The 14,299-nt window shown below is 39.2% G+C and overlaps 1 protein-coding gene across 2 annotated transcripts in view; it reads left to right on the top strand.

The window, feature by feature from the left end:
* Positions 1 to 14,299, top strand: part of LOC137600977 (transcription initiation factor TFIID subunit 4-like) — an 88,787-nt gene that overhangs the window by 56,527 nt on the left and 17,961 nt on the right. For both annotated transcript variants that reach the window (XM_068322926.1, XM_068322919.1), the window contains one exon: positions 886 to 1,008. In XM_068322926.1, the coding sequence (XP_068179027.1) occupies positions 886 to 1,008 (123 nt within the window). The remainder of the gene's footprint in view (positions 1 to 885; positions 1,009 to 14,299) is intronic.

Below are 14,299 nucleotides of genomic sequence, written 5' to 3'. Positions count from 1 at the left end.
TGCTGTAGCCAGGATTGAAAGGCACGTGTGCCCTTTTGTGTATGTACTGTGCATGTGTGTGTGTGTGTGTTTGTGTGTGCGTGCGTGCGTGCGTGCGTGCATGTTGGAGGGAGTGCTGACACCCTCTGTGCCTTGGCCTTAGGCCGTCACACATGCACATAATAGAAAGGGCAGCTCCCAGCAATGCTGGGTTCCCCCTCAGCCCTGAGGCTAGACATGACATTACCTTGGGCAGTGCCTCCCAACAATTTCCCCTTTATTTATCTCAAACTGCAAAACCCACACGGGATCAGTTCACTACACACACACTAACATAATTCACCTTTGACAATAGCTGTTGATAGCTGATGAAAGGTTAACATTTGTTGTACTCAGGAGGGCTTCACAAGTACATGGATAGTCAAATAGATGGAAGAAATTTGATATTTTTCCCTTACAATACTTTGTATTGATATATGGGATGTAGTGCAAAAAAAAAAAAAAAAAAAAAATATATATACACACACACACACACACACACACACACACACACACACACACACACACACACACACACACACACACACACACACACACACACACACACACACACACACACACACACACACAAGAAATGCTCCTGCTCCAAAACAAAGGGTAATGGGAAATGCAAATGTGACTAGGCAACACATTTACGGAAGTCAAATAAACCATTTTTGAAAAAGCTGAAGAGTCTTACTGTCTTTGTTAACCTTATGCAAGGTCCCCTTCATTTTTGTAGTTATAAAGAAAGCATTAAAATAGGTACCACTGGTCACTGGTACCAAAGCCTTGGTACAACAAATGGTACTATCAGTTCTATCTGCAAAACATGTATTTTTCAAATGTTTATTGTGCCTTTTCCAGATGCAACAACAGGAACTGGCCCAGATGAGGCAGCGAGATGCCAACCTCACAGCACTAGCTGCCATTGGACCCCGCAAAAAACGTAAAGTGGATTCACCAGGGGCCACCCCATCAGGGATAGAGGTATGAATTAACACGTCAAATGCTGTTATGAGTGTCGACTTGATTCTGCATTTGACATCACTATCACTATTTACATCTGCAGAAATATTTCTGGCATAAAAGAAGGGACATATTTATTTCAGTTGCATTGTATGCTGTAGAGGTTGACCTAGAGTCAGTCTTACGGCTAAGGTCATAGAATTGTGAAGGAAAGCAAAAGCCAGTTCATCTACTGATACCCTCCTTGCTGGCTCTTCATTAATTCATCTTCTTGAAGATGAGATGATCATAATTGTCTGGTCTTCAGCAGCTTATCCTGTGTGACTGCCACAGTTCATAGGGGTACATACAGTATAAAATAAGTATATATGTCTTAAATTCCTTATACCATTCTAGATTTTCATTTGCACAAAATTTACACAATAAAATCTGAAGGTCATGAATGTTGCACATGAAAGAATGATCCGACAAACAAGGTTCAAGCAAGGATGTTGATTGGCCTCAACATCTTGTGTGTAGACTTTGCAGCCACCTCTCACTATTGAGGCCAAATTCTGCCAACAGTAATAGTCTTTAAAACATGGTGTTGTGGCTCAAACTTATAAATGTTTCAACTTTGAGTGTAGTTCATAGGAACAATGCTGTACCGTTTCTTAGAGATGTTTGAGAAGAGCAATATTCAATTAATTTGTAATGGACAAGTAGTGATGTTTTACTTCTACTAGTAATGCTATAAGCATAAACATGACAACCTGCCATGTTTATGTTTAGTAGATCATTTATTCTTAGTTTTGTCTTAGAGTCTTTTGTGTAGATGGTTTAGGATACGCTTATAAATTAATAATGAAGCAATTCCAGATGTTGGTCAGATAGATTGAAAGAAGTTTGTGTTTTAATGCAGAAATTTTTTTTAATCTATTTTTTTCAGACTTTAGGTTGTACATCAGCCATTTTCCACAGAAACAATCTGTAGTCAAGTTTTGCAGTAGCCACAAAGGCTACACACAGTAGCTGTAAATGTTTTGTGATGTTATTATAAGTGAAATGCATGGCAATACTTGTTGGTCAGTTACGGATTAATCTACCGTGGGATTTAATATTGTATTCTGGGATGATTCCCAGTGTATAGACAGTCTTCCTTTTGTTTAAATGTTACACACAGTTTACTCCTGAATCCCTTTTAACAACTCTAGTTTTTTTGTATCTGTTTATTTAATACTTATTGTGATGAAGTCTTACATGTCCGTTTTCTACAGTGGTCTCATTACACCTAATGCCTGTGTAATGTCAACACATATTGCTGGCTTCATGTTGGCACCAACCAGGGTTAAACTACGCATGTCTTTGAGAGAAAAACATTTTAAAAAAAAAGAAAAAGACAGTCATCTTTTTTGGATTATTTATTATCAAATCATGCAACCAATGCAGTGAGGAGAGATAAACCAGAATGCGTTCCATCAATGCCTTCTTTTCTTCTATCCATCACACTAAATGGGGCTTTGCACTATTTAGGAACTTTTATCATTGTTTACCTTTTATTTCCATTGCTACAAATCACATAATGGTTCTTTCTGTGAATCTCAAATGATGGTCTAAAACCTTAAATCTTCTACAAAATAAAAACATACTTAAAGCTGGGCTTGCGCTAGCCATTCGCCACTTCGCCATAGGCTAAGTAAATTCCAGATTTGCTACAAGGTTTTTAGACTGTGTAGCCACAGTGGTGTTCTTATTTTTACGGAAAAAGGCTAAAACTTAATACTTTTTCGCTCGCTAGCGCCGCAATTTTCGCCAGCACCGCTATTTCCGCATGCCGATGGAATTTAGCCAAAGCATGCCGACGGAAATAGCCGACGGAAATAGCCGAAGTGACCCGAACGCTCCCGATCATTAAATATGCACTCGAGTCATGACCATGACCTCTCGTCCAATGAGCTTTTTTTATAAGCTAAACCCGCAAATTGGTGTATGACAAGGTGAGGACAATCGATTGAAAGAAAATTGAGAATTGTGTTTTATATTAGATTTTGCGTTAAAATTCTAATTGAACAACAAAATGGTGAATGCTGAGAGGGGGGAGGAGTGGTGACAGAACGATCAGAAGGTAAATGAAATATATTATCAATACTTGTTTGTAGTCTTAGACTTTTGATCTCTGTGATCGGCAGGAATAACCAGCGATGCACATAAATGTGTATTCACCTCACTTGCTATTTTATATGCCTTTTTAAATTGAAATGAAAAATCATGTTATTGAATTAAAAAAACCCCCCCACTAAACTATGGCATACCAATGGTGTTGTCTAAGTCAAAGTTAAAATGTCTTGTAGTCCAAGTAAAAGTTACAAGTAAACATTGAGTAATATTTAGTATGACTGTATCTTCACATAGTGAATTCAATTGTTGAATCTCACATTTATACCTGCATAAAATAGGATAGAAATACAGATAGTTAAGCTTGAACTGTTGACTTTAGTGTATTTTTGTAGGTAAAATGAACAGAAGATTTTGCCCTCAGAATGCACCAGAATGCAGGAAAACAACCCCACTGTCTCAAAAAGTTCCCGGGGGGGCCCCCGGTCCCCCATGCGGGGGGGGGTGTCCCCCCCCACACCCCTATGACAAGTGTGGTTTTACACCCCTCAACAATTAAAAACTTGCATTCACTATGTGAAGATACAGTCATACAAAATATTACTCAATGTTTACTTGTAAGTTTTACTTGGACTACAACACATTTTAACTTTGGCTTAGACACTTTGACAGACAGAATGTGGCTTTTTGTGGCTTACTCAGTTCTTTTACACTGAGCCACAGTGGCTTAGTCATACTACCTCCTAGCGAAAGCCCAGTAAAGGATATGAGTATTTCAGGCTGTATATGCCTGAACATGCATGTAGGATTTTTTTTCTTAATAATACATTTATTATTATTATTTATTAATACTTGCAGCACCTAGATCACTTTCTTCAAGAGAACTCAGACACACTGCTGTCTCTTCAGTTAAAAAGGCTCTGGTATTTTATCACTTTTCTTTTTCCTTTGTTGGTCAGGCCATCTGAATATAGTACAGTAAAAAAAAAACAGGCTTAATACTTTAAGGGGTGAACACATAATCTACTATAATTTAATACCTTAAATTGTTCACTTATGCAGTATACTGTATATGAAAAGATGTGAAGATGTCAAAATGCATAAGAAGACATAAAAGTGAAGATTGAATGTAAGAATGAAACTCCCTGAGGGACTGTGATGCTAACCTCTCCAACAGTTTTCTCTTTGTCAGGCTCTCCAATGGTCATGTAGAAAACACTGAGATATTTGCTCTATTTTCACTAAGGTGAAGAGAATGTGAAAGTAGTAAGAATGGCAGAAATATTTCTGTCTGACTTTTCTATTCTTTGGTAACAATGTTAAATAGATAAATAGAAAATTATTAGTTGATTTAGTCCGTGCTCCAGTATTGGTTACTTGGGAATCTAAAACACATTTAAGAATTTTCTTCTGATGCCATGGACAGTCTGAAGAATTATATAACGTAAAAGAATAGCAAGAAAAGTGTGATATTTCATCCGAAAACATCTGAATAGTGTATGGAAAAAAATATTTCATTAAAATTAACTGGATATTAACCTATTAAAATGTAGCTAAATAGAGAATGATACCGAAGGGAACGAGTGCTTCTGAAAAGAGCTGCTATGTCAGCCAGGTTTTGTAAATACTCTTATGTCCTCTTATTGCCTGTAGGCAATACTCTTACTGCCTATAGGCCCCTTGTGTGTGTGTTTGTTTCAGGGGCCTGTACACACATATGCATGTTTCACAATATACTAAAACATGAGTGAAAAATCCCAATTTCCCCAAGGGGATCAATAAAGTATACCTGTATTTCTTCTTCTTTCTTTCTACATACGGTGCTTAGTCGCTCTGAACAGTTTGCAATTTCAAAAAAGCTGATTTTGACAGGACCAGTTCTAACACTAAATACATGCTATTATCTACAAGAGACACATTCATAATTGTTGAAAGAAAATTCAAAATATGTCAGATATGAATCCAAACGTGTTCATAAACTAAGAAAATAGCAGCACATTTTATCTGAAACATACAGTATGAGCATTCAGTGAAGCCTCCTCTGGCAGGATTAAAGTACACTGTGCACTACAATCGCACCCAGCAGGTTGGTTCCCCTTATAACATCACCACAACACACACAACTGCAGCGCAAATAGATTGAGTGATTAGTTGCAAATAAGACATACAAATTCCAAATAATTTTGTTTTATTTGTAGCATAATGATTTAAATAAATGTTCATTTAACTTAATTATAATTTCTTTTTTTTAAAGTGCTGTTTAACCACATTAATAACATGTCAACTTGATATACAGTAATCCTTCACTTATTTGAGGTTCAAGATATGCGGCTTCACTACATTGTGGATTTTTGTAGGTAGTCACGTGATACCGTACGCGCATGGTATTGGCTGACAGCATTCATGTGTGCACTACGTACCGAGACTCACGGTTCCTCCTGCAACTTTTCTTTAATACAACAGTGTTTCAAACAGTCTGTGATAACCTGTGTTGTTCAGTTTTGTGTGTTGCCCTGAGTTGGCCTATGTGAGTGTGTTCTGCATGTGTTCGCGAGACTGAGAAGAGGGCATGAGAGCGAGCATGAGAGTGCGAGCGAGAGATCGTTGTCAGTTCTTGTTTGTTCCTTGTTATGGATGGACGCCAGATAAAGACAGTTTCAAGGAATATTGTGTACGCCATCCTTGTCCACCATAAGAAACACCTCAAGTGTTACAAGTCTATAAGAGTGTGGGAAAAGGTAATCCAGATATGATGTGTTTTAATGTCAGTACGGGGAGGGTTCATAAATGTTTAAATTATCATAAATAGTAAAATAAATAGTTCATCGCTATATGGAACTTTGGTTTTTGTGGTTGGTCCTGGAACACATTAACTGCAAGTAACAAGGGATTATTGTATAATGTTTGTCAAGCCTACTGTACGTTAACCATGTATATGCACAGCTTCCAGAAAACATTCCATGGTGGCAGGGTTAGAAGTTTGGCAGATTTTGCAGGGTTGTTTAAGAAATATCAAAGCAAGCGACCAAGTTAGCAGATCTCATTCGAATACATGAGGCTGATAGCAGCACATTTGATTATGAACATCCAGCATCGTCTGATGTCGTGGTTAGAAGGATTTCTGGGTTGAAGCATCCTCTGGTGGCAGGTTAGAAGGTTGGCAGTGTTTTCTTTCTTAATTACCAACCAGCCAGCCAACCAACCAACTAACCATCCAACCAACCAACCAATCAACCAACCAACCAACCAACATAGGACAGATCCCATCTCAATGCGTTGCAGCCTACTGGCCAAATTAGAAAAAATGTTCTGAAAAAGCTGTACTTTGAATTATAATAGGTAATGTAATATATTATATTGTAAGGTAATAAGATACCACAGTAAGTGGTGCATGACACTATCATCCTGCTCTAGAGTGAACAAGTTTACTCATTTAGAGAATGACAGATTCAAGGAGATGAACTGTTACCTCCACTTAATTTCACATTTATGTCTTCATAGTTTGTTTTTCCTGAATGTCCACAGAACAACAGATTGACTAAGCATTCAGTTCTATTCTGGCATCTTTATCTCCATTGGGTATCCACACAATAATGATTAATTGTTGTGTGACGTGGGAGCTGTGAAGCGCTGGTGAGTTGGCAAGTCCATGTGCAACCTTTGAACTGCTGTTCTCATGTTTATTCATCCACATAGTAGATAAAAATGTACAAATTTCATATTGAAGTTTTGAACCAATACTGTTCTGGAGGCAAACAGGAATGGGGTTAGATTTGTAGACAGGATTCTTTTCCTTTTATTGCCCCATGCTTTTAGCTTTTAGGTCCATTCTTGTTACCACATCTTTGTCGTGCTGTTCAGTTTTAGTTATGAGTCAGGTAACCCACTCGCCACAATTTAAGTTGCTGACCATGACGTAGATGATAGGAAATATCTGTCATGTGACAGGGAGCATGTCGACATACTCTCATGTGACTTACCTCGTCTGCTATTAATTAAGCTGAAAAGTGTTTTTATAAAGTACTGTCTCCACTTTGAGGTTTCATGAGCAATGACGTGAGTATCATATTTCACATCAACGGGGTCATACATGAAGTCATGCACAATCCCTGCACTGGGATACATTTTAGGTAGAAGGGGAAAAATCATTTGAATTCCACATATTCATCTGTAAATATGATGCATCTAAAGTAAGCCTGAATTTTGAATGTCAATTGGTCATTTTAATAACCTGCTTATCGAGTTGCATCTTAACATCTTTTACATAGCAGAAATATGCTGGAGAGGAGCATAGTAATGCACCCGCTAAAAAAGCATAAATAACAAAATAAAAGCATTACTTCTGGTCCTTGAGTGCAGTGCCAACCTCTTTCAGAATGTTCTACCCTGATGGGTATTAGCCCGCGACCTTCTGCTGCATGAAAAAAAGCTGCTTTTGCAAACTGCTTTTCCAAATGCAGTTACACAACATAAACAAAACTACTTTCCCAAATGCAGTTACACAACATAAACATGAATATACATCATGCTGGAGTTGTTTCTGTTTTATCCGTTTTTTAATGTCCTGTTCATGTTTAATTAGAGGGGCATAATGAAGTGAAGGCACAGTGTTCCTTTCCTCTGGAGTGATTGCAGAGGGGGCGGAGGAGAAATCTTAACTTATTTTCACTTCGTTTTTCACCTCCTCACATTTCTTCATTTCACATGGGCTGGAAGTGCCTGCAGCGTTCTCTTTTCCTTCTCCAGAGCAAAGTGAATGTGACTTTTCTAAGGGGGTCACAGGATGCCTGGAGGCCTGTGGGTGTTACTGGACTGTTGCCTGCTCTCAGCTTCACTGAGGGGCTTGTCATAGATTTCATCTCCACAGAAATGAGCCGGGGGGTGCTGGCCAGGAGCACAAGCAGCCAACGTTATGAAGGGTCCATGCTGATTACTTCCCTCTGACATTGCATCCTGAGCTTTCCGCATTAATCCCAGACAAAGGCAGCCCTTCAGTGCTGTGCCAGTGCTCAAATTAGGATCCAGATAATGCCCTTGTTGAGATCCTGCTCTGTTCACCATGGGGCAGTGCTCCTGTTGAAATCCTCTTTAATATTCCTTCCCCCCGCTTGTTCTTTCCTCATCAGATCAACTTTTCACCATGTTTGGACTGTGACGGAATTCAGGTGACACGGTTTTGCTCCTTTTGCCTTCAACCCCTTATTCACCAACCTTTAATTTGATGGAGGCTTGGCTGGGCTTGGAACTGAGCCTGGATGTGGATCGCCATGGGCTGTGAAACTGATAGTTACTCAAGGCTAGAGTGTCTGTCTCCAGCCTGATCTAGTCTGTAGGAGGGAACAAAGGGGGCCTTACAGGCCTCTGCAGACCATGGATTCATTCCAAGGAGCCCATGGCAGAGGCTGCTGGCTGGCTAAAAGAAGGCCTGTTGTGACCCCCATGGTGGGTCAATGCAGAGGCAACAGGCACAGAGGTGAACCCGCACTAAACGCCCCTCCAGTTTAGTCGTCCCCATACTGCAACCCTAACCTGTCAATCAACATGCAGGCTTTTGTAGTTCAATAGAAAAGTCAAGGGTGGGCTGTAAAGGTGGAGGGATTAAGAGTAGTGACAAATGACAACTGAAGCTTGATGAAAATGCAGTGAATGCTCAAATGGTCTCATCTTTTGAGGATTTGCTCAAGGTGTGGACTTTTCTGCTCTAATTCCCCATTAAAAAGAGCTGCTAGAAAAAGAATACCTTCATATTAGTATACACTTTTTAATACCAAGAACTCTTTTACAGTTTAATAGGAAGTATACAAATGATTCAACATGAATCACTGCGACAAGCTGATGGATTTTTATGTACTCAGCTGAACGGTGTGTGTAAACAGTTGATACATTGGAAGACTGTATGCCTGTATGTCTTTCTTCTCATCAAAGTAATATAGGGAATAAAGGACATCCTTTTGGGGAGAACTATGTTGATTATGTGGGAACACAGAACACAGTGATTATTCCGATCACACCCTCTATATTCTGTCCTTTCACACATTTGACATTATTTGAACACTGTTTCATTTCCCCTCATTGATTTTTGTATGTTATGATTCCCTGTCCCCGTTCTGTGTATCTTGACTGAACTGCAGGACTTCTTTATTACTAGCTCATATAAGATGGAGACTCCTTCTTTTCTTCTTTTTAACGATAGCATTAAAGTTTCTGCTGTGTACAGTGCACCTCCACACATTATGCCCTGCAGTGATAAACATGCTCAGAGCACGGAAACATCCCTGACACATTTTCAAGCTCATAGCCATCATTCCACCGCTGAGGCCATTTATCACATCAAAAGGACATTTGTTTGTTGACGTAAAGGCGACAATCGTAGCTAAATCGCCTCAGTTTGTACTGCTTTTCCATATCTGTCTTGACCAGTTGTAATATAAGGGACAAAGGTAGGTAAGAGATTTAATAGTGAGCACAGTCTATTTTTCCATTTGAATTCATTTCACCTTCTTTCTTTGAGGCTGTAGACCAGAAAGAAGGAGTGAGGCAATAGAGTGAGAGGCATGGGGAGAGAGGGGGGAAAGCACAAGGAAAACTGATGCCCTTTCCTCCAGCTAAATTAACAGGAATCACGTGGAAAACAATCTGAGTCTCCAATGAAGGGGGGAGGGGGGGCCATTAAAATTAGCCCCAAGCTATGGACTGCACCCAATATCACTAAAGCTGCACTCACTACAGATGTGGAGGCTGGCTTACAGGCAAACTATGCTCTGTTCTATAGCTACAATTAAAATCAACCTCGCTGCCAAAAAATAGGAGGGGGGGAGAGGGGGTAGAAAAGCAGACATGGAACATCAAAGACAGATTGAAATGTGTAGTCAGTAATAAGAGTGGTCTCCAAGCCCGGAGGTTCTCCACGGTCCCCTTGTTAATGAGAAATTTTGACCTCTGGTTTGTAAGTTAAACTTGTAATCTCGGTTAATGAAGTAAATCAATCCCAACTCGGGAGTGCTCAGTGTCTCTCCCTTTGCCTTCTCCCCCGCCAACCTCCCCTCTGTCCTTCTCTCTTGTGCTTTCTTCTTCTCCTTCTCCTCCTCCTGCGTTGCTCCAAGTGTGCCACTTGGGAGTAAAATGGCCAGGTCTTCAGCCAGACAAACAGGAAACTCACAGAGCATGAGGGTTCCGGAGCTGTGGGAGTGGGTAATGACTCAGAGGAGTAGGACCAACTAGGCTGTTTGGTTAAGAAGGAGAAGAGCCAACTAAATGCTAGTAGAAGGGATAGCATGATGGAAATGTGGTGCTCCTCCTCCCTTCTCCTCTATCTCCCCTCTCTGCTATCAGTCCCGTGTCTAACGTAAACATACTGTCCAAATTTTTCATGAAAAAGACGGCTAACTTCACTTTTTGAAAGCCTAAACATAACACACTCTGCTGAAATTAACCCCTCTTAACATACTTATTGGCAGCATGGTGGTGCGGTGGGTATCGCTGGTGCCTCACAGCAAGAAGGTTCCCTGTTCGTTTCCTTTCTATGGACAGTTTGTATGTTCTCCCGGTGTCTACATGGGATCTCCCCATGTCTGCATGGGTTCTCTCCATGTTCTCTCACTTCCTGTCACCATCAAAAACACACACCTTAGGTGAAGTAGTCACAAAAATATTGTGTGTAAGTGTGAATGTGAGAATGTTTGTTTTTCATGTGGGCCTGCAATGAGCTGGCGTCTAATTAGAGGTTTACCCCACATTCCGTCTGTAGCCAGCTGGGATTGGCTGCAGCAGACCCGTGACCCTCAAGGCAGATAAGTGTAGATGAGACGATTGTGATTGTCCAGTCTACAAGAAGATGGATGAATGGATAGCTTAGTTACTGACTTAGTTAGCTGTTGTTTATTTAGTTATTTATTTGATTAATTAATGCATCGTAGATCATAAGTAAAATGTAGAAAATTTATCATGACTTATATAAGGTTGTAATGATGCACTTGGATTCCCCTTGTGGGCTCTCCTTCTCTACATGCAACATAAATATGATTAAAGAGGGCACAGAGAGGCTGATATTGGTTTCATAATATGTCAAGAAGACTGTAATATTAGTTTGACTCTACATCTCAAGGCAATTCTCTACTTCCAGTGAGGACACAAAAGAGACAGAGTTGAATCTTCAGAATGGTTACAGGGGCTCCTTGGCTGGATGCCATGCATTCTTAGAACTTTAAAACAGTGCACTTCGCCAACTTTCCCTTCCCCTCCACAGTGCAGAGCACAGTGGTAGCCACCAGTGGTTATTGCACTGTGGACTATGGGTTAAAGCATTTAAAATATAGCCATATCATTAGCGTAAAATGATGCATACATTTGTTTGTTTGTTTTCCAGTCACATTTAATGCATTTATCCATCCCATGTAGCTCTACAATGAAAGCTGTATTTGACACGTTACTAATAATACATTTTATTTATACAGTGCTGTTCAGGTTACCCAAATACATTATATTCATGCCTGTGGGCAATTTAGAGCAGCAACTCACCTATACCTAGTACTTTAGTGGTGGTCTGAGGAAGCCAGACAGACACAGACAGAACATTCAAATTCCACACACAAAATTCCGGGGCGTATTTGAACCCAGAAACTTCTTGCTATGAGGCATTAGTGCTACCCACTCGCCCACCATACTACCAATTACTGTTACTACTAATATGCAATGCTAATGTTAATATAATCTAAAATACCTTACAATTATTCAGTTTCTAAAGATGCAAAACTTACATTACTTACATTAACATTACAGGGCATTAAAATGGCTCAGTGAACATATTGCATACACTTTGTCAGATGTAATATGTTATTCTGTACTATACTGACAACAAAACATCTCAAGTCAAAGACTTTTCATGTCTGTATACAATTTATCAGCAACCCATCCAATAATTGTTGCGACATTTCTGTCAAAACCAAGGGTTTCAAGCCCCGGTGGTGCTAAAGGACAAGTCAGGACATCACTAAACTTTATCCAGCATTTATCCTCCTGGTATGATGAATGTCTTTGCTAAATTGTGTGCCTTTTTATTCAGCAGATGTTAAGACGCTTCAAGAACTAGAGAAAACTTAGGCCTGCCGGCAATGAATAGTTAAGATCACCAAACTCTTTCAAATCCCTCCTCTAAAAACTGAATATCTGTAGGAAATTTGGTAACATTTACTTTATTTATTACCATATTTTCACTATGTATTAAAAGATTATATGCTGAGAGGGAATGTCAGAGAATGAATCCACTGGGGACCATGAATGCTCGTAAAACACATCGCACAGGCCAGTAGTTGTTTACATATATCAACCATGAGTAAATTCTTAAACAACTGATCTTTTGACATTGCTATTGCACCTAATGATGTGTTCATGCACATTATCCTTAAAAAATACCAGTCAGTTTAAGAAGATATTGATTTCTTTATGAATTTTGTAGTTTGGCATCACCATTGACAGGTGTTATACATACATTTACAAAACTGGGAATCAAATAACTAAGCTAGTGAAATAACGAAAACCAAATTTTAAAAACAGCCTCTTACCTCCCTCTCTAAATAAACAGAAGAAAATGACTCAAACAGAAATGACAGTCCACTTCTACTAATCAGAAGAATTAATAACAATATTGAGACTAAACTGCATGGTGTGACTGGTTCAGAGATGAGGGAGATGAGGAATGCCATTTGCTGCCGGCTGCCACCTGCACGACATCATCTTAGCCGGATGGCTTCTCCAAGAAACAGCCAATCAACAGCCTGAATGGGAGATCATTTCCCCAGTTGCCTCTTGGTCCTCGCACACACCTATTTGCATACAACAGAAATGAGTAAAAGAAAACAGAAGACTGACAGAATTATTAAGACCACAGTTTCACACCAGAACTTAAACAAACCAAGTCAGGTGTAACTTTGGTAAGAGAACAATTGTTCAGTATTGTTTGTTGGGTCCTGAATAAATGTTGTCTATTTGACTCAGCCTCACTGACTTTGATGTGTTCATGAATGGAAGGGCCTCCAACTTTCTCTAGTTGCATTTCCAATTGAGCCAGTCTCAAAGAAGTATTACCATACTTACACATCATCAGCAATGAAGAGAAGACTAAGGGTTAGTATTAGGGGTTACGGGCTGAGGATTAGGGTTGTGATCTTTCTTGCCCTGGGATTAAAAGCCAAGAATTGAACCATCCAAATCTTCATGAATGATGACTTCTGCTCTGTTTCAATGCTATTTGTAATGAGTAGATAATTTTGAATTATTTTTATTTTGTACATGTGGAAGTAAAACACATGTACGAGTAATAAATTACTATCTACATCACTATGTAGCTACAGTAGTAATGTATTACATATAATACATTGCTATCCACATTAGTAGATTGTAATGATTTATATGTAGTAGTCCAGCAATCCTCTAGCTGAAGTAGAAAATCAATTTACATTAAATCGCAAATTACTCTTTAACAAGAAAGAGAACCTTTGACAGTGGAAGTTCTTTCATGTACGTAGCTAAATGGGATGTATCGTATTATCGTACAAACTGGGTTTGATTCCATTTTGTTCACTTATAACTCAATCACACAAAGGATTCGAAATAAACTCTATTTGAAATGTGTGCGTCTTTAAAAAAATCTATTTTGATTGGACCTTCAAGAAGTTATTTTAAATACAGTTATTGCATTTGGTGGTTCATCTTCATCATCATGAAATTTCATTTATCTATAAACATAATTGTACACATTAGTGTTAACACTATCAATTCCTATTTAGATTAACAACATTCCACATATTCATTTTCATGGCAACATAGTGATCCCCCCTCAATTCTGTCTTTAAAACTTTGCCCTTAAATAATGGTTAAATATACAGTTTTGACAACAAAGTTGAGCCCCAGGCACTTAAAAGATACCATCTTCAAGAAATTAATTACCTCCCTTGTTAATCTTGATATAATTAAATTTCTGAAGAATGGAATTTGCTGCCTTTTATCCACTCTCCGCCTCGTTGTTATGGAGGCAGACCAATAATGGTTTGGTCTCTAGCTAGCCTCCTGGCCAGGGACTTGGGGACAGCCCAACATTCTGGGCCCCATGCTGTGCTATACCGCACTGTGCAAACCCACTCCACCAATCCTACACCACTCATAGGGACAGACAAAGTGCCTCAAACACAACATTATCATGTTATCCTTGCTTGTGTTTCCA

Source organism: Antennarius striatus, chromosome 1 (genome assembly GCF_040054535.1).
Source record: "Antennarius striatus isolate MH-2024 chromosome 1, ASM4005453v1, whole genome shotgun sequence".
NCBI lineage: Eukaryota > Metazoa > Chordata > Actinopteri > Lophiiformes > Antennariidae > Antennarius > Antennarius striatus.
Note: the sequence above shows the minus strand (reverse complement) of the source record. Positions and strands in the feature narration are given on the sequence as shown.